Source organism: Equus asinus, chromosome 13 (genome assembly GCF_041296235.1).
Source record: "Equus asinus isolate D_3611 breed Donkey chromosome 13, EquAss-T2T_v2, whole genome shotgun sequence".
Taxonomy (NCBI): domain Eukaryota; kingdom Metazoa; phylum Chordata; class Mammalia; order Perissodactyla; family Equidae; genus Equus; species Equus asinus.
In genome coordinates this window covers 48,178,116-48,205,457 of record NC_091802.1, presented here as the reverse complement: position 1 = coordinate 48,205,457, position 27,342 = coordinate 48,178,116, and the positions used below count along the sequence as shown (strand labels likewise).

The 27,342-nt window shown below is 37.2% G+C and overlaps 1 protein-coding gene across 25 annotated transcripts in view; it reads right to left on the bottom strand.

Moving 5' to 3' along the window:
- Nucleotides 1–27,342, bottom strand: part of HELZ (helicase with zinc finger) — a 171,979-nt gene that overhangs the window by 119,631 nt on the left and 25,006 nt on the right. For all 25 annotated transcript variants that reach the window (XM_044744239.2, XM_070482122.1, XM_070482119.1 and 22 more), the window contains 5 exons: nt 20,068–20,295; nt 17,657–17,693; nt 7,315–7,439; nt 5,612–5,668; nt 1,072–1,123 (listed from right to left, as the gene is read on the bottom strand). In XM_044744239.2, the coding sequence (XP_044600174.2) occupies nt 1,072–1,123; nt 5,612–5,668; nt 7,315–7,439; nt 17,657–17,693; nt 20,068–20,277 (481 nt within the window). In that variant the 5' untranslated portion in view covers nt 20,278–20,295. The remainder of the gene's footprint in view (nt 1–1,071; nt 1,124–5,611; nt 5,669–7,314; nt 7,440–17,656; nt 17,694–20,067; nt 20,296–27,342) is intronic.

The window sequence follows — 27,342 nt, the reverse complement described above, 5'->3', positions numbered from 1 at the left end:
AAAAATAACATTTGTTTACTTCTAAATACAATGATCTTTGATTCACTTAGCTAAAAGTTTCCAAATAAGCCAAGGAAAATAAAGCTTAGGAGAGAAAAAGCTAGACCTATAGAGGCTGAGCAGTGACAAGTTTTCAAGGACCTTAATAGCCATTTTTCTATTTCCTCACAAGTCACTGTGCCCACCCCCCAAAATAAAGATATTCAGCCAGGTTAAGTTAAAAGCTGTGCGACTGGGAAAATTACTGAACTTTAATAAATATCAGTTTCATCACCTATGGAAAAGAGGGAGAAGGGCTCTAAGTCAGCACAGGCTTTTGTGAAAGCCACTACCACAGTACACAGCATTTAGCAAGCATTCAAAGAATGTTGTATTTCTTCCCTTTCCTCTGGCAAGAAAAAAGGAGATCGTGGATTTCAACTGTGTAAGGAACAACCCAGCTTACAGATCAGAACTTCCAAAAAGCAATCATTGTACTAGCCTGCAACAGAGGGGAGAAAAGCACTCCCTCCACAGATCGCTAAGAATGAGTTTTAAATTTAGAACTGCACGGAGGCAAGAGGATGAAGTAGATGACCTCCGGAGTCACCTCCTACCTCCTTACTCCATTATTCTATGAAATGAGGCCAATGAAAAACTTGCCTTCATCCACACTTACTTCTTAACATTAAATTTTTTTTTTTCTTAAAGATTGGCACCTGAGCTAACAACTGTTGCCAAGCTTCTTTTTTTTTTTCTTCCTGCTTTTTTCTCCCCAAATCCCCCCAGTACATAGTTGTATATATTTTAGTCGTGGGTCCTTCTAGTTGTGGCATGTGGGACGCCGCCTCAACATGGCGTAATGAGCGGTGCCATGTCCGCACCCAGGATCCGAAGCCTGGGCCGCCGAAGCAGAACACGCGGACTTAACCACTCGGCCACAGGGCCGGCCCCTTAACATTACATTTTTATATTGTCTCCTACATCTCCACTTACATATACTGTAACTCAGAAAATCTCCTCCCAATAATTAACAAAAAAGCAATGCCCAGATTCACAGCTACCAAAAGTTATACAGAGTTTGGTACTTACCCCCTTCTAAGTCTTCCACATGATATCCAGAGAGGACATTACTAGTTGCTGTCTGCAATTTTTCAAATGAAAGACATTTTTGTAATAAGAAGCAACCAGTTGATGTTGAATTAAACTTGGACATTTTCAACATTTTTCTAAAACAGTGGAATTTGAATACTTAGAAATTTTTAATAAAAACTCATGTTGCAAACCATTTTTTTTTTGCTCTTTGCCCTATGTTAAACTTTACATTTAAATATGGAAAAGAAATCCTTGTGTGGCCCACATTAAGGAACCCGACAGAGATTCCCTACATAAAAATTACCTGGTAGCAAAAGAAGAGAAGTCTAAATCTTCAGTCCTGAACCCCACAGAGTATCACCTTCCATCCATTTACTCATTTCACCCTTCTCTTCCTAACACCTAGAGAATGACCAGCTAATGAGGTGCCTTTTCTCCTGCAGCAAGTGCAGCACGACCACTTCAGGACCTGAGAGGACGTCCTGCCGAGTTCCCCTCACTCCAGCATGAGCCCTTCTCGGATAATGGAGCCCACAGCTGGGGATCCACTCACTCTGACTTCCTGGTTTGCTTGACTCCCTCGGTGCAGAAGAAACCCCAATCTGCCCCTTTGGCTCTAACTTTACTCTAAGCTCCACACTCCCAATTTCAACCAAGTGTCAGCCATGGCATTTTTCTTAACTATTCTATAGCACTTTACATGCTGGATCGTCAGCTATGAACAGATCCATTATCAACAGCCTACAACTGCCCTTCTGCATTCCTGCACCTCACAGAGGATCTGGCACATAATAGGTGCTCAGTAAATGTTGGGTGGCTAGGTGAACGGATGGATGATCATCCAAGCACTTCAAATACAATATGGCCAAAAGAAAATTCATCAACTTTACCGCAAATCTTATCCTCCTTCAGTGCGCCTTATCTCAAGTTCATGGATTCATCATCCCCAAGAAGCCACACTGAAATTCTGAAAACCATCTTGAATTCTCCCTTTTCTATCCTGCTCTGAGTATTCTGCAAATATTGCCCAACTAGGTCTAGAATGTCTCTCTTATCTGTCTCATACTCTCTACTCCCACTGCCACTATCCTAGGGAAGGCCCCTGAACCAAATGACTGCCAATCTTACCCTGTACCAAGTCACCTCTGGATGTTTACCTAGCTGCCCCCAACCTTTAACCTCAGTTCCCACACTCCTGCCTCCATGGCTTCCCCACAGAGTGTTAATCTCCCTTTCTGCTTGCACTTCCATTACAGCACTTACTGACCACAGGCTGCCCTGTGGGTACATCAGCTACGTGCATCTCAGACTAGCCCACCAGATTGTTTTTCATGGGTATCTCAGCTTTCCAAAACCCACAAAACTTGAACATCCCAGGTGCTCAGTAAATGCTGAACTGAATCAGAAGGAAGAAAGGTTATCCCAAGACGAAATTTGGAATGTCTTGTACCATAAAAGAATGTCATAAATGCTAACTGGGTATAACTGACACATAATATCATTGTAATTTCTATATGGTTGATTAAACTGGACTTTTTAGGTTAGGCTGGAACTAAATCACTATAACACTGTTTCTGCAGGAAAATGACTTCTGATTCTCAAACTACTTACAACTAAGTTTTTAAAGACAAACCATGTTTTTTATAAAATAAAGACTGAATATAAGAATACATAAGCTAACAAATCAAGAGTAAATGTTCACATTACAAGGATTCTATGTTCACAAAAAAGATACATTAAAAGATCTCTTTAAATTCTATAAGGCAAAGTCTAAATGCCATAGTTCCACACTAGCCCTCAAAATATGATTCCATCTACATAGAATTTATAAATATAAAAGCTAAAAATTCACTTTAAGTATAAATGTAAAACATCTCCTCTAAAAAATTTATCAAAATAAATTTACCAAACATGCAAGAAAAAATAGGAATAAAATGTTTGGGTCATGAAATGAAGCCTAAAGCATTTATAATTGTCGGAAGACAAAAACACATGTTGTGTTTCACAAGTCAGCATCTGCTATGATCTGCAAATGGGCAGAGGATGCCTGTGCTGACACTGCAGTTCTCAGTCTAGTGGGGTCTGGCAAACAGCACATCCTCATCAGAAGAGCTGGTAAAAATGAGAAGCTCTGCCTAGGCTGAGTATTTGGCAACTGTGGCTTTTAGGTTCCAAGGCATTGTTTTTGGTTTGTTTTTTTTTTTAAAGATTTTATTTTTTCCTTTTTCTCCCCAAAGCCCCCCCAGTACATAGTTGTATATTCTTCATTGTGCGTCCTTCTAGTTGTGGCATGTGGGATGCCACCCCAGCATGGCCTGATGAGCAGTGCCATGTCTGTGCCCAGGATTTGAACCAATGAAACACTGGGCCGCCTGCAGCGGAGCGCGCGAACTTAACCACTCGGCCACGGGGCCAGCCCCTGTTTTTGAGTTTTTTTTAAACACCCTTTTTATATGCTCAGACCCCAAAGACAGAAGGGCAATACCAATTATCTTATGATCTTCAGTCCTTACTGACACCTTCAGGGAAAGCAGCCAAATTTCATATTGCTAGAATTCCTATAAATTTACCATCAAATCTATTAATTTGATATTTTAAATTTTACTAAAGAATATGTATTGTTTTCGTTTTCACTAGTCAGGCTTTAGTTCCACGTCTTTATCCTCAACTACTAGCATTTACAAGTTAAATACCAACTCAGCCTAATCTTTAAATTTGTTGTTTTTAAATACATCATGTACAATAATAAATAAGGGTAGCATTGTTAGCTTTTTCTAGATGCATTTTTTTTAATAGTATCAGTTCACTAACCAAAAACAATAACACTTTGGTTACATAGAAATTATAAATAAGACTTAAGTCACTTCTTTCAAAAGTACAATCACAAAATAAGAGTCAAGTGATATGTGTACCCTTACATGTAACAGGATTAAAAATATTAAAAATAAAATTTTATATATATTTGTGTGATTATTCAATATATAGCTGATAATTCAATTAAGGCGATAAAATAGAACAAAGCCAAAAATCTTAATAAAATGAAAAGTCACATTACATTCTCATTTTTAAAGTCTAAAGAATTTATAATTTTCTTCTTTTACTCCTTAGAAATTAAAAAGACTACATATATACAAAAAAGGAAATGGCTTTGAGATTAGAGCTACCTGATTCTAGGTTAATTCACAAGAAGATAACATAGACATAAAACAAAGAAAATGACATTTTTTTTAAAGGCCTATATAATTGTAGCAAAACAAAAAGCATCTTTATCCAGCTTATGTAATTCATGATGACTGTTTTCTTTGCTTAATTGTTTGTTGGTATGAACTGTGATTAGATTTGGAATGGGAAAGTAATCTATAAGAGGTCAAGGTTTACACCTGGGGTCTCTGTTCACCCTCTCCACCTGTCTGGCGAGCAGCCCCTCTCACTCTCCATGGGATCTATACACTCTCCATGAGGTCTTATGCTTGTAGTTGTTTAATTAATTTATGTGTTGTCTATCTCTTCCCTGAGACTTTAACCATCAAGGACCATGGGTGCCTTGGTCAGTGCTGTATCCCTAGCACCAAGCCTAGTACCTAGCACGTAGCAGGTGTCAATTCTTAAATAAACAAGCCAATCAATCAATCACTTTACATGGGCTTCCATTTACAACAAAAGCTGACAAAAATGGCTATTTTTTTTTTGATGGATTCACCCTGAGCTAACACCCGTTGCCAGTCTTCCTCTTTTTTTTTCCCCCCAAAGCCCCAGTACATGGTTGTATATTCTAGTTGTAAGTCCTTCTAGTTCTTCTATATGGGCTGCTACCACCACATGGCAACTGACAGATGGGTGGCGTGGTTCCGAGACCGGGAAGCCAACCCAGGCCGCCAAAGCAGTGAGTACCAAACTTTAAGCATAGACCATCAGTGCTGGCCCCAAAATGACTATTTTTAAAACGAGTTATCTAAATAAAAATACTTGTATAGTATGCCTGTATGAGGAATAGAAATTTGAGACTTACAAAGCTATGGGTCTCATACATGCCATTGCTGTCCCTGGCCTTCCATGTGTCATTCACGTGCTTCACCAGAGCACATTTCTGTTCACCATTTACCCTGATACACATTATTTCCATCTCCTAAACCCACTCCCTAAAAATAGTCCTTAAATCACAGACTTTTTTTATTTGCTTAAAAAAACACCAAAGGCTTGAAAAGCATCTCATTTTTAATGACAGTATTTTCTAACAACCAGATGTAGTTAAAAACTAAAATTTCCCAACTATCTTTCCATTTGTTGGCCAGAGACAGCTAAGAAGAATTGGGGACAGAACAGAAGACATGGGATGCAGACAAGACACGAGAAGAAGCAAAGTTCCTAGGATGGGACACGCTGGGTTACAGCAGAACGTTGGAAGGTTCCACTCCCCGACCTTTACAGCCTTGCGTGGCTGGCCAATGCCCACTGATTTTCCACAGCTTAATACAGAACACTTACTAGCCAGATTGAGTTAAACTCTTTCCAAAGAGATCCACTGAAATAGTCTTACCTCTGTTTCTGTGAGAAGTGTTTTTAGTCTTGTCAAATCTTTTGTTACCATCCCATTCTGAAAGTGTGAATGAAAAAGGGAAAAATGGATTAGTATATTCGCTCTTTACTATGGGGACTTAAGTCAATTTCTCAGCTGTTTCTAAGCTTTATCTGTCAAAAAAAAAAAATGCTATCCTCATCTCCCATCCTCACTACCATTAATGGTGATAAAAAAGCTAACCATCCACAAGGAAAGTTAAAACAGTTAACAGAACAAAACACGCAGTGTGCCCTAAAACACTGTATTCACGTTGCATAGAGTTTGAAATCAATTCAATAAAATATTCACAAAGGGTATCACTGAAGAGCAAGACAGGATAAGTGAAGAGAAAAATAAACTTTTTTTCCCTAAAACTAATGGGCCTATATTTGTAAAACGGTTAACTCAATCAGTTACCCATGACTCAGATTTACATAAAATGATAATACCACCTTAAAGATGGCTCAATTAATAAAACTGTTAAAGGAAAATACGCAAACTATTCACTCTTCTGAAATTCAAATTTCACTTGAGATTTAAAAGTAAATTACTCTTCCTAGTTTAAAAACCCAACAGGTAAAGTTGTGTAATATGCTTAACTTATAGAGAAAAGTTCCTTAAGGATAGAATTATCTTAATAATAAAGAAGAAATAATATTCTTTATCATCTATTTAGAACTAAACAGCTCTAGAATTTTGCTATATTAATACCCTTTAGATTTTATATTCATTGGTGAATTTGGTGAAATCAAAAAACATTGTTAAACCAATTAAACAATTCACTACACAGTAATTCCTTAGAAAAACTAAATTACCCTCTGAGATGGGTCACTACATTACACTCAGCAATATACCAAGTACTTTCCTAATTTCTTTTTTTTAACCATAAATATTTATTTGCAATGAAAACACAACTTTGCTCAGATTTTCAAAATGGCTATGAACTCAGAAGAACAAATAAGGTATAGGGAACGCATGCTGTAGAGCAAGTATACATATACTTTCTTGCTTTGACTATTTTTCATCATGATTCCTGAAAAAGGTCAGCAAATTTTGTAACAATTACCAACAGTAAAAAAACGTTATAATACCTCTTTTCTTCCAATTTGTATAGATCGCCAACTCTAAGTTCCAAAAAGTAGTCTTTTAATTATCTCAACCAAAAAGAAACACAAAAAATTCTAGAAAATTAAATGCTACATTAAAAAATTTATCCCAAAGTCTGAATAGAATTAGACAGTTCCTCCATCAGAGTGGTCATGAATATTAATTTACACACATACCATCTTCAGAAATAAAAGTAATTATTACTTAGTTTAGATAAACTTAAATATTTTATAAAATAAATGGTTGAATTTAAGAATCCTGTAAGATCATATGCCCAAAGGAGTATTTTAAAACCTGAAAATATTTCGGCTTTGTTAAATTATCTTTAAAGAAAATCATCTAATTATCCTACACTTGCAAAGTACCTGCAATTCTTATATCTATTATCACACTACAAGAATCCAATGACTAAACATCAGTTTGTTCAAGAGAAATGAGTATCTCAAGATACTCGTGAACTTTGATAGGAGGAGGTCAGAGGAAAAATGCACACTAATTTTTCTTCTCACAATATGCCTAAGGAATGAATGAATGAATCTGTTTTCGGACATTCAAAATCAGAGCTAACAACGTACCAGGGACTCCCCTGTCAGTGACTTGGCAAGAATGTTGGATACGGTCTGGAGCTTTCCTTTCAGCTGCATGCAGCAAAGCACTGCCTGAAAGGCACCATCTCCCTTCGCCAGTCCTTCTCCCAGCACTGTCATGAAAGAGCAGCCATCATTAACCACGTGACATGCAACACACATTTTTCTTGATTATAATATTAGCACATATCACAAGCATGACTTCTATGCTAAAAGAATAACTTCAAATACTAGAGGAAAGCAGTGACCTTTCAATTCTGTCTAAGACACACATAAAGACAAGAAAAAACACAGGGCAATCCACACAGCTAACCCACTGCAGCCGAGAGCAGGCTGGATCACACCACAACCACAAGAAAAAGAAGTCATCTCAAAGCTCTCCAGTACAAAATACTGCTCAACCTATGATTTCGGAGTAAATGAGGGCTTTTAAACTGCAGAAATAATCGGTGAGTAAAGTTCTCACATTTTTGACAGTGACACAAGAGACCCAGTGCCATTAAAATGTATAAGAATAGAAACCGCAAATCTCAACACTTGATATTCCTAAACAATTAAGAATTAACCTTTATCAAAACCAGCAAGATTAACCAAGAACTTAACTGTCAAGTGGCCATAGAAAATGCTACTCAAATTATTTGCAAGTGTTTACAGATTTAATTTAATTCAATCACAGGGAGCACAGATTTCTAACAATACAAAATATAATCATTTTTATGCCATGTCATTTGAGATGATTTCTCACAGCAACTGCTAATGGTTCAACTAGTAAAACAAGCTGTATCCTTCTCTTTACTGTTATGTCCAAAATTCTACTTTTAGTTTATACACACTTTAGCTTCCTTTCTAAGAAAATAATTTGGTGAAAGAAAATATTTTGGAAATTGCACTTTTTTCTAATTATTCCCAAGGAAATGTTCTGCTTAACCATAACATACTACATATGTAAAGTCCATTGGATCTATTGTTCATAATTAATTAATTTTGCTTGTACTGAATATATCCTTTTGTTATAATGTTCAATTTTATTACACAAATTACACTATAAAAACTAATAAACTTCTACATGAGAGTTCACCATAAGCTCACCTCTCAAACAGTTTTCACTTATTCACATTCTCTTCCAATTTTTATGAATATTTACATAATTGTTACATGATTGTAACTGATGTAAATATAACGGTTTGTATTCTGCTTTATTTCCCCTCAGCACATTCAATATTTTCCACGTTATTCCAGCGTTTATATTTATCATATCATTGCCTACATAATGTTCCATCAAGTAGACATATCAATTTATTTAACTATTCCCTTGCTCCAGAACAATTCCAATTTTTAACGACCAAAAGTACCACTGCAATAAACATCTTTATGTATATTCCCTTTATTGAATCAGATTACTTAACTGAAAGTTGCAATCACTCTATATTTAAAAAGGTTTTATTCAATTACTTTTAGTTCGGGCCAATCTGTTGTCTCACCCCATCCATGTTACGTATCATTCATTACTCAACTGTCACTGGATAATTCCAGTAACTAAATAACTCCAATAGAGTATTGTTAAGAATGTCTTGAGCATCTTATAAAATTCCACAGTAAGCCCACATCTCCTTTGGATCTTACTATTCCTAAAACTATTCAAATACGACCTTTGGCAAGTCACTTTATCTCTCTGGCCCTCAGTGTGATCATCTGCAAAATAGAGACGTAAAAATATGTTGTAAGGATCAAATGATATAATGCAGAGGAAAAGCTCTGAAAAAAACGACAGTCCTACTAATGTCTGGACTACTTACATTCACTAATCCTCCTGCCTCCCCTGTAAAAGGCTACCTAATGAGGTGGCAGTAAAGATTAATCATGATAATTATATAAAGTATCTAGCACACTCTCCTCATAAGAGTTCCATAGATGTTACCTTCCCCTTATAAAAATTATAAAGCAATACTGACAACTGCAAAGGAAATATCCCAGTTCATTTTCAGTAACTGGGATATTAAGAAACTAGTTGTCAGGAAATACAGAATGTTTTGGGGAAATGAAAAAAATCTAAGAATATTTCAACCTCAGGTGATTATGTCATGTTTAAAGAGTATTAAACTACATCATATTTTACAAATGCTTTTCAAAGATCTTTGGTTTTATATAAGGTATCTGGTGAATTTTACTTTGTAAAAGTTCTTCCATTATATTGATGTTTGAATGTCAAACATATTTATCAAAATGTTTCCCTCTCCTCTCTCTTTTTTAGACAAAAAAGCAGTACTGATGTACTTTCTTCCAACTGTTGCCTTTAAATGCAATTCAGTTTATCTCTTAGAGGATTCCTATGAAGAACTATGACAAAGAAACAGTCAACAATTAGAGATAAAAAGGTCTCACGGGGCAACCTGGTGGCATAGTGGTTAAGTTCAGGCACTCCATTTCAGTGGCCTGGGGTTCGTGAGTTCGAATCCTGGGCACAGACCTAGCACCCCTTGTCAAGCTATGCTGTGGTGGCATCCCACATAAAATAAAGGAAGACTGGCACAGATGTTAGCTCAGTGACAATCCTCCCCACATACACACACATAAAAGTCTCCTACTATTGTATCACATAAAATTAAACAGCAATGCTGCCAATCTGGTCCCTTATTATATTTAACATCTTGAAAAAGCTTGAAAGAAAACAAAGTATGGCCTAGTGTATTACTAAACTCGCCTCAACTATAATAATTAAACTTGCCAAAAGAGATCACATTAAAAATATAATCTAATCTTGTGCATTTGTAGAAAAGTTACAATTCCTTGCAAGTAAATCTTCCCACCAACAATCTGCAAAATTATACTGTGGGCACACAACTGTTCCCAAACGGAACTGCTCCTTCCCGTCCACTGCGAGTCACAAAGGAGGAAACCTGAACACCTTAGCTTAAGTTGCTGTATTCAAGTCTCTAGCCCTTCCCATTCTTAAGTTTTTGTAATATTTTCTAATACTTGAAATACGTCTTACTTGGAATGTTTTGGACCAGAAACTGAACAATATTAAAGGAGTTTCAACCAAATAGTCAACCATTTCAACTAAACAGCCTCAGCTAGGGTTTGATAGCCTCTTGCTATCAAAAGGAGAGGATCAACAATTAAAATGTAATTCCCCTTGCTCGTAAAGAATTATCTGCAATGAGAAAGGTAATTTAAAGCAAGCTGAAAGTATAGTAAATGTTGAGTATTATTCTATATTTTTTCAGCAATATGATCATATTAGGTTATTTCTTTTATCAATTCCTTAGTTATTCCCAAAATCTTTTATTGAAGATCTTAGACTAATCAAGGTATTCTTCCAAAATTTTCAAAAGAAATCTTTTAGTGACCATAAAAACTAAATCTTTTAGTCATTAATAAAGTGAAATTATTCACTGCTTGGATATAATTATACTCGCAGAACCAATACTTCAGGAACTGAATCAAAAATAAAAATAGATTCCTTTTATAAATATATAAAATAAATTCCCTTCCTAAATAATAGCCATTTAATTCTTGGCAATAAACTCATTTGCCAAATAGTATATACTTTGGGGAGAGAGGGTCTATAAGCAGACTCTGAACAGTGGAAGGCCTAACTCAAGTTATTAATCAGAAGTTAAAATGTCCATTTGTTACCAGTAACAAAAAGTCTAACATAAACCAGAGTAAGAACACTGTGGTAAAACACTCCAGTGTCCATTTTGCTAAAGTGGAGTTTTTTCCCACCATTCTTCTCCTCTGCCTCAACCCTTTTCCTTTGCTCTCTTTCCCTCCAATCGTAATAAATGCACACTTTCGGCCATGTGGGCTGCAGCTTTTGTGACATCTTAGGCCCTTCCTACCAAGGTCTTTTGTAGATAAAATGTTTCCTTTACAAAATGCTTTTGGAAAATGAAAAGCCCTAACAGTATTCAATGTTAGGGATCACCTAGACCTCTTCTGAATATTTCATCTCCAGCTTTAAACACTGCAATATACTTTTTTTTTTATCACTACTACCTTGCTCCTTTCAATATTTGGTCTAAATCTGGTCACAAAAGTCTTAGTGATCTCCCTTACAGCCTCCCTGGGTATGCACTGAGCTTTTAAGTTACGATCTTACTGTTTATTTCTGGAAGTGCTCTTTCCTTCAACTGAAATTCACTGTAAAGACTCTCGGACTCCTTCCTTCTGGATATTTTCACACTACAAGAACACAGGTCATTTCTCCAGATTTACTTTCAGTATTCCAGTTTAAATTTTAGAGCTGACTCATTAAATGTTCCTCAACTTCCTCATTACTATAAAAATATAATATAATTATACACAGTAAAAAGCTGACAACACAATTAAGCATAAAAACAAAACTGAAACCTGGTTCCCAGGTCATCGTAAAAGGTTTTTATTTCATCTACATGCTTGAATACTTTTTACTTAAAAAGTTAAAATATTTGCAAAAGTAGCCTGTCCTACACCGTGTATGCATTAGAGAAAGAGAGAGAGAGAAAATTTGCTGTATTTAGTGCCTTCAACTTCCTCTTTATAAAGAATCCTAATTTCCAAGAGGCATTTGCTATATAGTAGCTACAGTAAAGTTACTCTCTGTTAACTGTTCAATAACTGGATTAAGAGGCTTTTTTATAAAAGCAATCAATCTAACTGTACTTTTTAATCTTAAAAATCTTCCCCCACCACCATTTCAATTTCGAAGTCAACCTCTTGCCATCTCCGTTGTAGTCCTAATTGTGGAAAAAGCAAAATTTTTCCCAGATCCTCTAAGGCACTCCTTTACTTCATTGTTTCCATGGTTAATTTGCCTACTTTTTTTTTTTTTTTAATAATTTGCTTACTGAGAAAAACTGATATTTTACTACTCCTCTGACTATTCTCTTTGCCCTATGGGAGAGAGTTGTATTTTTAGATGTTCACAATAATCTTAATTTTGAGTCTCTCTTTGGTACAGTATTTACTGAGATTTTGTAGAGTACCATTCATTTTAAATTCTCTCCTTTTGTGTATAATTTCAGTTAATAAAAAATTAATGCTAACAAATATTTATGCCATGAGTGAAAAAAAACATGAAATACATTTTAAGATGTCACACCTGACTACAGTTGATACCTTGCAGAAATTAGAAAATGCCTAGAACAGACAGTCACACAACTATGCTGAGACTCTTGCACTTGACTTCACATAAGTTCAAAGACTATTGCTTACTTAAACTTCTATTCATACAAAAAAAAGAGTACGATATTTAGAGAATAACAGTCCTCAAACTTAACTCATACCTCATATCTTATATACACTCACTTTCCTGACTTTATTCTCTTCCGAAATTAGTATTCTATAATTTAACTTTTTATTCCTATCGATTTAAATGTAAGAACTTTATTTAAAACTGTTAATAGGAATTATGGGGAAAGGAACAGTGAAACTCAATACCCCATTCCATAAAGCCTCGGAGAACAAACTGTGGTACAGCCATAGCATGGAATACTACTCAACCACAAAAAGGAATGAAACATTGATACGCAAAACTTGGATGGATCTCAGAGGCATGAGGGTGAGGGGAAAAAAGCCATCTTAAAAAGTCACATAGAGCACGATTCCACTATGTAGCATTTTCAAAATGAGAGAATTATGGAGAAGGAGAACAGATGAGTGGTTGTCAGGGATTAGGAATGGGGGGAGGGAGGGTGGTGAGTGTGACCATAAAGGGTTGTGTAAGTGAGGTACTCATGGTGATGGAATAATTCTGCATCAATTATGTTGGTGGTCACACAAATCTACACATGATACAATGACACAGAATTATGCATTCCTGGTTTTTATATTGTACTATGGTTATGTAAGATGTAACCAGTGGGGTAAACATACATGGGACCTCTTAGTACTCTCTTTGTAATTTCCTGTGAATCTATAATTATTTCAAAACAAAAACGTTTTTAAAATTCCTGTTGGAAAAATAAGGCTTGTATACATGAAATTAAAAAAAAGTTACTGTAACTGGATCTAAAGAACAATGAATTCATAAATATTATTGGAATGCATCCCTATTTTAAAAGTCTGGCGAATAGAAAACACTGGATGGACTAGGGGCTTGAAGACCCAAATTCTTGTCCCCATCCCACCAAGGATTAAGTGATCCTGAGCCTCAGTTTTTTCATTTCTATAATACAAAACACCCTTTGCCTTTTTGTTCCAAGTTTATTGTGCCAAAAAAGAATATCATCTGCAAAATTCTAAAGAATACACAGTCAGTGGTATAGGATAAAGAAAAGGCGTACAGCCTTCCAGATCAGAAAGACCTCACTTCAAAACCACGGTTCACTCTGGATTGGCCCTGTGCTCCTAAGCAAGTTACTTAATCTCACAAGGCCTGTTTCCTCACCTGCAAAACTGGAATGATATTACAATGTGATTAAATAAAATAACACATTTCAGAGGGTCTGACCCAGAGATAATTCTGAGCATATATATTCCTACCTGTTAACCAAATATTTTTCAAAAAAATTTTTTTAATTACTATAAAATCTACTTAACCAAAACTTTTCTGAAAAGAAAGGTGGGTAAAGATGCCACATTTTCCCCCAGGGAAAGTGTACAAGGTTCAATCAATCACGTATCAATTCACCTTTTTTAATACCATCAGCCTCTATTCAACAGGGGAAGCCAGTTACTGAATCATTTACTTCACAGGGCAAGTTCTCATTACAATAAACGTCAACGGATGCCCCAAACTCCTTTGTTTGTAATGATGATTTCTTAAATTAATGACACTCTCAATAGGGTTTAAAAGTCTTGCAGCCTTATGAAAAACAGTCATTTTATGACGACTGAGTTAGACCTACACATTACATGTAATACAATACTCTTTTAGTTGATAAGATTTTCTTTTGATTTCACTTTCTCCATTTACCTCATTCCATTTTGTTACTGTAAAAAAAAGTAGGTTTCCTATAGAATGAATATTTCAAAGGCAGAAAAAAAATCATTATTTAATGAAAGTTTTCCTGTTGTGCCAAATACAACTTATTTCCAGATAATGAAAACAGACGTGACCCCCTCACTTATCCAGTGGTCACCAGCTTGGCAACCTTTACTATCCAAAACTCAACACTAAACTCAAAACTAAAATCCATGAACTTCAAGCCTATGAAATTTATTTTCAAGATGTCCTTGAGTCCTTACTCAGAGTCTATTTACTCTTACTGAAGTACAATTCCAACTTTAAAATTTTATGACTCTGATTAGTTCCTGCTTTGAACAAATCAGCCATAAAAAACATTTTGGAGACAACCAGGTAAATCTGATTATGGACAGGGTTTTAGATAATATTAGAGAATTACTGTCAATTTTATTAGGTTAATAATAATATTGTGGTTATGTAGTTATGGTCTATTTTTAGATGCATACTGAAGTATTTAGGGATAAATATGGTATCTGTAATTATTTTTAAATATTTCAGAAAAAATAAATGAAGTAAATATGGTAAAATGTTATAATCTAAGTTTTAAGAATATGAATGTTTATTTTACTATTTCTTCTACTTTCCTGTATGTTTTAAATATTTTACAATAAAACTTTTTAATGGTTTTTAATTCCATGACAAAGATTGCCTGATTTCCTAACCCTGCCTGAGTGAAATCAGAAAGTCAGACGCAGCAAGTGGAGAAGAGGGGTAGGGCAGTAGCAATGAGGCATGTTTAGAGTTGCAAGGAATGCAAACTGATAGTCTGACAGTGAGGGAACAGACATCAAGACAATGCTGTACATAAAATGCAAACATAAAGTCTGGGGCCATCAAGATAGGAGCTATTTCACGGCTCTCCGGCACTACAAAGCAGCATAACAATTAACAGAGATGGAGAGTCTCGTCTTGCCTTTTATTACTAATTGACTGCTTACCCATGGTATTTTATCTTACATAAAAATAATGTTACCAAAAATTGAAAAGAAAATAAATTACACAAAACAGCACAACTCTACAACTAAGAATATATATGTATAAACATAGCCAATATTCCCAAATGTCTATTTCAAATTAACAACTTTATACACACTGATTTTGCACTTAAACAAGCATTTTTCGTGTCCTTACTTATCACATGAATCGTAACAAGGAATGCACAGAATTTAATTAATGAACTCCTCCCTTACCGGAAGCTAACCGATCTTTTACTTTACACACAGCACTGCAATGAGTACCATTTCGCAAATAATTTTTTCCTTCTTGTGGATTATTTATTTGGGATAGTATCACAGAAATGAGATTAGTGGGTCAAAGGGTATAAACATATTACCAAACTGAATTCCACTTCACACTCCACCAACACCACAAGAGTACACTCATTTCATTACAACTTTATCCCAGACATTGGTTAACCCTTTTTCCCCAACATCATAGAGGTATAAGTGGCATACAAAAAACTGCATATAATTAATGTACACAATTTAGTGAGTTTGGACATATGTATACACTCATGTTACTATCATCTCAATCCAAGTAACAAACATACCCATCACCTCCAAAAGTTTCCTGGCTAAACTTTTATTTTGGCAATTCAGTAGTTCTAAAACAGTATTTAACTTTAATATGCTAAATAAAAGAACAGAAAAATGCAACATTTTTCCATATGCTCCTTCACCAACAGGATTTACTCTTCTGTGACTTTTCACAAGTCATTTAACCCTCTGGGACTTTGCACATCTCCAAAATAAGAAGACTGTATCAACCTCACTAGTACCCAAAGAAGTAAAAATTAAAGAAAAAAGGGCCATTTCTTATACACGAGACTGGCAAATGTCAAGACTGATAGGTCCCATATAAACCAACGTGACCTCAATTAAAAAAAAAGACCAATAGGTTCCAGTGTTAATGAGATTACAGGGAATGGGCGTTCCCGCATGTGACTGGTGGGTGTATTTAAAACTAATCTGACTGTTCACTAAAATTATAAGTATATATTTTAACCCAGACATCCAACTTTTAAATCTATCCTTCAGAAACAAAGGCAACAGTAAGAATGAATATATGTTTATTACAGGATGGACTATAATGACAAACTAAAAAACTAGAACCACCTGAATGCCCATCAATATGGGAATGGCTGAATAAAGGCACATCTATACTATGGAACATTAAGCAGGAATTGGAGCTGGCGTGTTAACTTAGTACAGATCCATGATCTATTGGTATGTAAGAAAGAAAGCTGCTTTGTAATGATCACATAATTATTTTCTAATTTTTAAAGGAAAAACCCTATCTATGTATTATAAGCATTTGTGTTTATCACTATAGAGAAAGGTACAGAAGATACAGCAAACTAGTAACAATGATTGAGTAAAAAGGAGAAATGATTCTCTTTTATTCCTCTACATTATTTGACTTTTTATTATTTGGCTTGCTGGTAATTTTTAAATGTCCACAGATACTAAGGATTTTGTTAAAGGAAGATTGTACTAGATACATCTCAAATTCCATTAACTCCCAAAGCGTACAATTCTATGAAGCGAGGTTCACAAAGAGGTCATTGGATCCTTAATGAATGGTTAAATTATGTCCAATATGCCACAGGAGTATGTGAGATCGTTTTGCAAGGTTTACAACAAAAATAGTTAATACTTTTAAAAGTTTTGACACAAAGGAATAAACAGAAAAAATTAACTTATGTTAAACACCTCAGCCCCTCTCCCCAACTCTGGATAAATGAAACATTATATTATCCAAATCACTGAGCTGTGCAAAAAATCCCACCAAGAGTGTGTGAGAACGTACAGGGAGCCCTTCTCCCACTCACTCCTAGATTCACTCTAGTGAACTGGCAGCAATCACGAAGAAAAGGATTTCTATTCTTTGAATATCCAAAGAGCAAGAATCTTATTAACCAACTTCCGGCCCAAAAGAAAACAGGAAGAAGCACTAAAGAGCATTCTAGTCAGTATCTTCTCTCTAAGGGAAATCTTCTAATGAAGGAGAAAAAAACATTTTAGGAGGAATAGGCCCAGCCTTTCCATTTATCCAAGCTTAACATTTTAATCAATATGTGTTACAGTTCTTAAAATTTGGCTCTTATCAACTGAAAATACTCACACAAACTATAAAAGGACACTATCAATGTTCCCAAGGGAGTGAAAGGAATGTCAACACTGGTGACTAGAAACAACATTCACATGTACACCCATCGCAGCAGAAACTCGTCATCCAAATTGGTCACTAGTCACCACAGTAAAGTGAGGGGTTTTAAGCATTATAATCACTTCTGAAATTAGCATATGAAAAAAATCAAATCTTAAACATTGCTCAATTAAATAATTCAAAAGGGAAAAGGGATATTTTTAAACATACCATGCCTACAATCTTCATCAGCTTGCCCATAGTTTTTCTGCAAAATAAAAGATACAAGATGAAATTAAGTAGTTCAAGGGCTGCTTAAAATAGAGGTTTTATCAAAAAGCAGCTCAGCTTTGTTTCAAAGTTTAATCATTTTAATATTCACAGCGCAAAGCTAACTCATGTGCTCTGAGGATTACATGGTACTCTACAAATAAACACCATAATATACTTCCCTAGTCCATTTACTCACACTCTTGCTTCTCACCGTCTCTAACCCCAAATCATCAGAACCTCCTCCCTATCCTCATTCTCAGCTAATGACCGTACTCAGAAAACTGAAGCCATGAGAAGAGAATTTCCATAGAGTGTCACCACCAGGTCCACCCACTTCCCAGCGCATTCTCTGCCTTCCACCTGTCACCAGGTGAACCATCCACACTCCTTTCTAAAGTGCATCTTACCACTTGTGCAGATCTGCTCTGTGGCCTACTCAAGAACATTACTCCAGCAAGCCTCCTCTATTGCTCCTACATCATGAAAATTTTGCTTCCTATTGGTTCAGTCCTATAAACAGACATGCTTTTCTCTCTCCCATCTTAAAAAATCCCTCTCTTGACTTCACTTCTCCCACCAGCTACCATGTCCATTTTTTTTGTGTCTCTTTGGGTCAGAACTCCTCAAGAATTGTGTGTATTCGTGTAATTCGATTCCTTCCAATTCTTTCTTAAACTCTCTTTAATCAGACGTTCACCCAACACTCCATGGAAGATGTTTTCATGGAGGTCTCTCCAGTGACTTCCACTGTATCCAGTTAGACACACAGTCTATATTTACATGTACCCATTCAGATACCTTCTCACAGCTTAGTCAATTCTCACTTCTCCAGTCACAGCAGTTGACATTGCTGAACACTCCCTCATTGAGATACACCTTCTTCACCTGGCTACTAGGACACCTTGCTCTCAATTTTCCTTTACCTCACAGGTTGCTCTTCGGGTTGCTTTGCCTCTTCTCCCCAACCTCTTAACACCATAGCACCACAAGACTACTGGAGATAGAAAGCATCTATCTTCTCTTCTTCTCTATGTACACTCTTCTTCTCTATGTACACTCATTCCCTTGGTGATTTGACCCAGGCTCAAGAATTTATGTATCATCTAGAGGCTACCGGTTCTTAAATTACTATCTTTAGCCCAGATCTCTCTCCCAAACTCCATTCTTGCATATCTGACTGTTTACTTAACATCTCTAGCTGGATATCTAAATGACGTCTTAAACTCAATAAGCCCAAAACTGAACTCCCATCTTCCCCACAAAAACCTGCTCCCCACCTACAGTCTTTTCATCCCACTTGAAGGAAACTCCATTTTCCAAATGCTCAGACGAGAAAATGTCAAAATAATCTAGGACTGCTCTCTATTTCTCATTTCTTGCATTTAACACATTAGGAAAATTTACTGGTTCTGCCTTCAAATTATAACCAGAACCAAACCACTTCTCACTATCGCCACTGCTACCATTTTGTCTGATCTACTGTCATCTCTGGCCTGGATTATTCCAATAACCTCCAAACTAGTCTCCCTGCATCTCCTCTTACCCCTTCACAGTCTATTCTCAACACAAAAGCCAAGAATTCCTTTAAATCACATCACACCACTCCTCTGCTCAAAACCTCACAACAGCTCCCCAGTTCAAACAGAATAAAAACCAGTCCTTACAGCAACCTGATGGGCCCCACAGGATCTACCCCTCTTACCCTCTCCCCCTTATGCACTTTACTCCAGCACTCTGACTTCCTAACTGCTTCTGGAATGTGGCAGGCATTCTTCTGCCTGAGGGTCTTTGCACTGACTGTTCCCTCTACCTCTAATGCTCTTCCTCCAGGTTTGACATGGCTCACTCACCTCCTTGATATCACTCTATCAATGAGACCTATCTTGAGCACCTGATTTAAAAATGCAAACTGACCCCTAACCCTAATACCCCCAATCTCCCTTGCCTTGTTCTACTTCTTTCATGCATATTGCTACCTTCTAACAATCGAAAGTGTTTATTTATGTATAGTGTCTATTGTTTACTGTCTGTTCCCCTACTAGAAAAAGTACCATGAAGAAATGATCTTTGTTTCTTTTTCGCCAACGTATACCAAGTACCTAGAACATAGTATACACACAGTATGCACTCAATAAATATTTGCCAAATGAGTGAAGAATCTAAAACGCTATATACAGTAGTACGATTTTTAAGGCTTAAAAACACAGTTGCTTGCCAACAAAGATGTTCAGCGATGATGAGCCTCTTCACTCATCTCTTCAGGCCAGAATTAGGTGATTTGTAAAGGGAATGACCAGCAGTGGTCCCCACTCAATGGAAGAGGTCACTTTACATGGTTCAGCATTGGCTTATTGATATTGTTGACTCACCAGTTGCAAAAATGAGGCAATTCTATAAAGAAGACTCTCAATTTTGATGCTTTCTATCTCCAGTGGACATGGCCCTGTGAAGTCGGCCATGGAGTACTGGCCAAGAGAAAGGAGGGCCTCTGTGCAGTGCTTTAGGGCCATTTCATAGTCCTGCCTCTTAAGTGATTCACATGCTTGTTCACATGACTTCTCAGCTCTTCTGTCTTCCATGACTCAGGGACAAAAATCCTAAAGAGAAGGAAAAAGAACAAGTAAAACAAGGTTTCAAAACTTATTAATCATAAAGTCTAACCTCATTCCTATCTCAGCTGGCTTAATTATCTATCTGAATGGTTACTCTCAACCAGCCTTTTGATCAAGGTCGCAGCTGAGCAGCAGCTATGATGCTACCAAATCTATATTTCTCTTCTATATTTTACCAAGTCTTTACTAAGATCTAAGCAAAATGTCAACAATAAGTCAGGATTATACGAACAATACATCAAATTTATAGTTGAAACAAATTTATAAATGAAACATGACTTTGACTGCAAAGTACAACAAACCATGAAGGCTTCTTTTTTTTTTTAACGAGAAGGTGCAGAAATGATTCACATCCAAACCTCCCAATTTCAGTCAAATTCTGTGACTATGTTTGCAGAGGATCAAAATCCATACCATACCGGATTTTTGCCACCAATATAAAAAACTGACAAAAATGCAAGTTTGAACTGCCTATTAATTCAATTCAGCAAATACTTCCTGAGGCCAGGCCCTGTGCTAGCAGCACTGAATTCAAAGATGGAGCATGTCACCAGTGCTTTCAAGAAACTCAGCTTCTAGCAAGAGAGGCAAAGCACAAGTGAACAATTACAAGAAAGACTTATTCCATCTGCCAAAAGGCATGAGCTGGCCTTGAAAGGTGAACAGAAGTTCAGCACACAGAGATGACAGGGGGAGCACACGCAAGCTTTTCAGAGAGAAGAGTTCAAGAGAAATCACCAAGAGGAGAGAGTACACAACTTAAACTCCAGGTGTGTCAAGAGGAGGAGGAGGAGCTATGAATGACCTCAAATGCCACAAGAAGTGAGCGCTTTATTCCATAAGCAATAGAGTACAATGGAAAGTTTTTAAATAAAGAAGGAATGTATCATATGTAAGTCCTGTGAAGAACTGGTGAGAAGCAGGCGTTGCCATTAATAAGAGACCACTATAATACTCCAAGCAAGAGACATTGAGAATTTAAGAGTGGCCTCTCCCTAGTTATATCACTTCTGTAGCAGGGAACAGAAAACCTGGGCAGAGAAGACCTAAACTGCTTTGACCTGCCAATCACAATCCTGCTTCAGAGGATCAGGCTTGCTGCCCTCCAGCTCCGTCAGGCCTGGAGGTGGCTTTTCTCGCCTGCTCTCACCTTACTCACTCCTGTTCTTCCCTACCTTCCACCTCACCAATTGGCCCCAAGGTACTTATTTGTCCTTCCCGTCTCTCTCCAGCCTACACATATACTCTGTGCCTGGCCTCTCCAGCTTTGATAATGACAACCTGGCTCCACCCTCTCCTAGCTGTTCTGTAGCCATCTGCTGCCTATATACCACAGTGAAAGATAAGGGGAGAAAGTTGTTGATGGGCAGCCAAAAGACAGCAGTGAGTAAAGCACAATGATGGACATCAGAAGAAGTCCAGGTCCCTTCAACTTTTGAGATTCTTGGTCTATCCAAAAATGTACAAGTATCTAAGGAATGGGATGAGGAAGAGTTCAAAAAGGACTTCAATATTTGTTAGCATTTGTTAAATATGGGTGGTATATATATGGGGTACAGTATAATATGCTCTACTTTTCTCAGTTTGAAATTTTTAATTAAAAAATACCAAAACGGGGGGCTGGCCCCGTGGCCGAGTGGTTAAGTTCGCGCGCTCTGCTTCAGTGGCCCAGGGTTTCGCTGGTTCGGATCCTGGGCACGGACATGGCACCGCTCATCAGGCCATGCTGAGGCAGCGTCCCACATGCCGCAACTAGAAGGACCCACAACTAAAAATATACAACTATGTACCTGGGGGCTTCGGGGAGAAAAAGGAAAAATAAAATCTTAAAAAAAAATAATCTTTAAAAAAAAAAAAATACCAAAACAGGGGCCAGCCCAGTGGCACAGTAGTTAAGTGCGAATGTTCTGCTTCGCCGGCCTGGGGTTCACCGGTTCAGATCCCAGGTGCGGACATGGCACCACTTGGCAAGCCATGCTGTGGCAGGCGTCCCAGATATAAAGTAGAGGAAGATGGGCATGGATGTGAGCTCAGGGCCAGTCTTCCTCAGCAAAAAGAGGAGGATTGGCAGATGTTAGCTCAGGGCTAATCTTCCTCAGGAAAAAAAAAAAAAAACCCAGCTTTTAAAATTACAGGATATTTTAAATGTTTACACTTAACAAATTAACGCTTTTAATACAAAAAATGAAATCTAACTGTTATTCACAAGATAATCCAACAAATATTTAAAGTACTGTATCCTCATTCTTTATGTGGCCTCCCTTTAAATTTCCTCAGCTTTCCTTCAGTGAGCTATAATTCCCAGATTGGCTTAAGGGAACTTAAATATTTAAGTTATAGTTGTTATTTATGCCCCTTATACAAACATGCATTAATCTGGGTGAAATTAATTATCAAAAAAATTCAAAAATAATGATTTCTATATTTCTACAGTGACTTTGTCCATTAGACATAAGAATGGCAATACAAGTTAACCACTAACTAATTATATAGACCAGAGTTGATGCTACTGACATTTTGGGCTGAATAACTCTTAGTTGTAGGGGGCTGTCCTGTGCATTGTAAGATGTTTAGGAGCAACCCTGGCCTCTACCCAGTAGAAGCCAGCAGCACATCCCCTGACTTGTAACAACTAAAAATGTCTCCAGAGAGGCAGAGCAAAATGGCAGGGTGAGCTGACCTGGGACTCTCTCCCCTCCAAAGTACAACAAAGGACTGAAAAAAAAAACCCTGAATTTCAGCTAATGAACCTAATGCCAGGACTCAGAGACCTACAGTATCAAAAGACAGATGACGGAGCCCCTGCTGCCCGCCTCGGAGGAGCTGGAACGGGGTAGGAGAGAACGTGGCTCCCTCCCCTAGAAACCAGGATTGCCGCGCGGGTCCGGGAAGGAGCAGGGGTGGGGCTGCGTGACCAGGGGATGTCTAGGACTCCCGCTGCTGGTACAGTGGAAACCCGCTGACGGGGAAAAGCTTCCGTGCACAGGGACCCCATAAACCCAGGGCCCCGGGAGACCAGAGAACAGAACTGATCTGAATCCAGATCAGTGCGTTAGAGAAACCGCTCCCACCCCGGCAAACCGCGCTGGGCACCGCCATCTTGCCCAAAGGTGGACAGCTCAGAACGCACGGTGCTCAACCCCCATCTAGTGGCAACAGGCTGTAACTGCAACCAAATTCTACCACCATGCGAAAAAACCGCTCCTCTACCATCCAGCAATTTATAAAAGACCCAGACCAGAAGGAAAACAATAAAAACACAGAATTAAGTCCTGAGGACTTGGAAATAGGTAAACTAACTGAAAATGAGTTCAGAGCAGCTATAATCAAAAAACTCAATGATGTAGAGAGAAAGATAGAGAAACAAGCCAAGTTCTGGAGTTACTTCACAAAAGAGATTGAAATTATAAAGAAGAATCAAACAGAATTACTAGAGATGGAAAACACAATGGACCAGATAAAACAGAACACGGATTCCCTGAATGCCCGGGCAGACTCCACAGAAGAGCAAATTAGCATAATTGAAGATAGACAGGCTGAATGGCTCTAGACAGAGGAAGAAAGAGAACTAAGGATTAAAAGGAATGAGGAAAGTATTAGAGAGATAGCAGATTCAATGAGGAGAAAGAATTTAAGGATCACGGGAATTCCCGAGAACGTGGAAAAGGAAAATGGAGCAGAAAGTGTGCTTAGTGAAATTATAGAAGAGAACTTCCCAAATCTAGGGATTGAGGGAGAAATGTGTGTAGAGGAAGCTTTCAGACCTCCTAGATTTGTCAATGTAAAAAGACCTACTGCAAGGCATATAGTAGTACAAATGGCAAAAATGAATGACAAAGAAAGAATACTCAGGGCTGCAAGACAAAAGAGAATAACCTACAAAGGAGCTCCTATCAGACTTTCAGCAGATTTCTCTGCAGAAACCTTACAAGCTAGGAGAGAATGGAGTGACATATTCAAAAGCTTTAAAAGATAAAAATCCTCAGCCAAGAATACTCTATCCAGCAAGAATATCCTTCAGATATGAGGGAGAAATTAAATCTTTTCCAGGCAAACAAAAGTTAAGGGAATTTGTAACCAAAAGTCCTTCACTACAAGAAATCCTCAAGAAAGCTCTCATACCTGAAAAAAGAAAAAAGGGAGAAAGGGGTCACAAACCACAGAGTAGGGAGACAGATAAATAGAACCAGAATAGGATAGCAAATATTCAACCATAGCATTAGGATAAAGGGGAGGAAACTACCAAAGCAAAGACGATTTTATCACTCTAACTACAAACTCATAACACAAGTTGGAATAAGAAATGAAAATAATAATTTAGGAGGGGAAGAGCAAAGGGACTAAATTAGTCTAGGCCAAGTACGTAAGAGACCACCAGAGAATAGACTATATTATACACGAGATTCTAAATACAAACGTCAGAGTAGTCACTAAACTAAAAAACAGAACAGAGCCACAAAACATAAATAAGGAAAAATCTAAGAAACCCAGCATATGAAATTGCAGTATCAAATGGGTAGGATAAAGCACACAGGAGGAGAAAAGCAGGAGAGCCAGATAATGAGCAACAGATTGACAGCTTTAAGTCCACATGCATCAATAATCACTCTCAATGTAAATGGACTGAACTCTCCAATAAAAAGACACAGAGTGGCAAAATGGATTAAAGAACAAGATCCAACAATTTGTTGCCTCCAGGAAACACACCTCAGCTCCAAGGACAAACACAGGCTCAGAGTGAAGGGGTGGAGGACAATACTTCAAGCTAATAGCAAGGAAAAAAAAGCAGGTGTTGCAATTCTTATATCAGACAAAGTGGATTTCAAAATAAGACAGGTGAAGAGAGACACACAGGGACAATATATATCGATCAAAGGGACACTTCATCAAGAAGAAATAACGCTTATAAATATCTATGCACCCAACACAGGAGCACCAAGGTTCATAAAGCAACTATTAACAGACCTAAAGGAAGATGTTAAAAACAACACAATAACAGTAGGGGACCTCAACACCCCACTCACATCAATGGACAGATCATCCAGACAGAAAATCAACAAAGAAATAGTGGAGCTAAACGAAAAACTAAAAGAATTGGACTTAATAGACGTATATAGATCACTTCTTCCTAAAAAAGCAGAATACACATTCTTCTCAAGTGCACATGGAACATTCTCAAGGATAGACCATGTGTTGGGAAACAAGGCAAGCCTCTACAAATTTAAAAAAATTGAAATAATAACAAGCATCTTCTCTGATCATAATGCTGTAAAGCCTGAAATTAATTACAAGAAAAAAGCTGAGAAAGGCACAAAGATGTGGAGACTAAACGATACACTACTGAACAAGCAATGGATCATTGAAGAAATTAAAGAAGAAATCAAAAAAAAAAAAAATACGTGGAAACAAATGAAAATGATAATATGCCATACCAACTCATATGGGATACAGCAAAAGCTGTATTAAGAGTACAATTCATCGCAATACAGGCACATCTTAACAAACAAGAAAAATCCCAAAGAAGCAATCATAAACTACAACTAACTGAACTAGAGAAAGAAGAACAAATAAAGCCCAAAGTCAGCAGAAGGAGAGAAATAATAAAAATTAGAGCAGAAATAAACACTATTGAAACGAAAAAGGCGGTAGAAAGGATCAATGAAACAAAGAGCTGGTTCTTTGAGAAGATAAATAAAATTGACAAACCCCTGGCCAGACTTACAAAGAAAAAAAGGGAGAAATCTCAAATAAACAACATCAGAAATGAAAGAGGAGAAATAACAACAGACTCTGCAGAAATACAACAGATTATAAGAGAATACTATGAAAAACTTTATGCTAACAGAATGGATAACCTAGAGGAAATGGATAAATTCTTGGACTCCTACAATCTCCCAAAGCTCACTCAAGAAGAAGCAGACAATTTGAACAGACCAATCACAAGGAAAGAGATTGAAACAGCAATCAAAAACATCCCAAAGAATAAAACCCCAGGACCAGATGGCTTCCCTGAGGAATTCTACCAAACTTTCAGAGAGGTTTAATACCTATCCTTCTCAAGCTATTCCAAAAAATTAGGGAGGATGGAACACTTCCTAACACATTCTATGAGGCCAACATCACGCTGATACCAAAGCCTGACAAGGACACCACGAAAAAAGAGAACTACAGGCCAATATCACTGATGAACATAGATCCAAAAATTCTAAACAAAACTTTGGCCACCAGAATTCAGCAATTCATCAGAAGGATCATACATCATGATCAAGTGGGATTCATACCAGGGACACAGGGATGGTTCAACATCTGCAAATCAATCAACGTGATACACCACATCAAGAAACTGAGGAATAAAAACCACATGATCATCTCAATAGATGCAGAGAAAGCATTCGACAAGATCCAACAGCCATTTATGATAAAAACTCTGAACAAAATGGGCATAGAAGGGAACTACCTCAACATAATAAAGGTCATATATGACAAACCCATAGCCAACATCATACTCAATGGGCAAAAACTGAGCGCCATCCTCCTGAGAACAGGAACGAGACAAGGATGCCCTCTATCACCACTCTTATTTAACATAGTACTGGAGGTCCTGGCCAGAGCAATCAGGCAAGAAAAAGGAATAAAAGGAATCCAAATAGGGAGGGAAGAAGTGAAACTCTCGCTGTTTGCAGACGACATGATCTTATATATAGAAAACCCCAAAGAATCCATTGGAAAACTCTTAGAAGTAATCAACAACTACAGCAAAGTTGCAGGGTATAAAATCAATTTGCATAAATCAGTAGCATTTGTATATTCTAATAACGAACTAACAGAAAAAGAACTCAAGAACACAATACCATTCACAATCGCAACATAAAGAATAAAATACCTCGGGGTAAATTTAACCAAGGAAGTGAAGGACCTATATAATGAAAATTACAAGGCCTTTCTGAGAGAATTGGATGACGACATAAGGAGATGGAAAGACATTCCATGTACATGGATTGGAAGAATAAACATAGTTAAAATGTCCGTTCT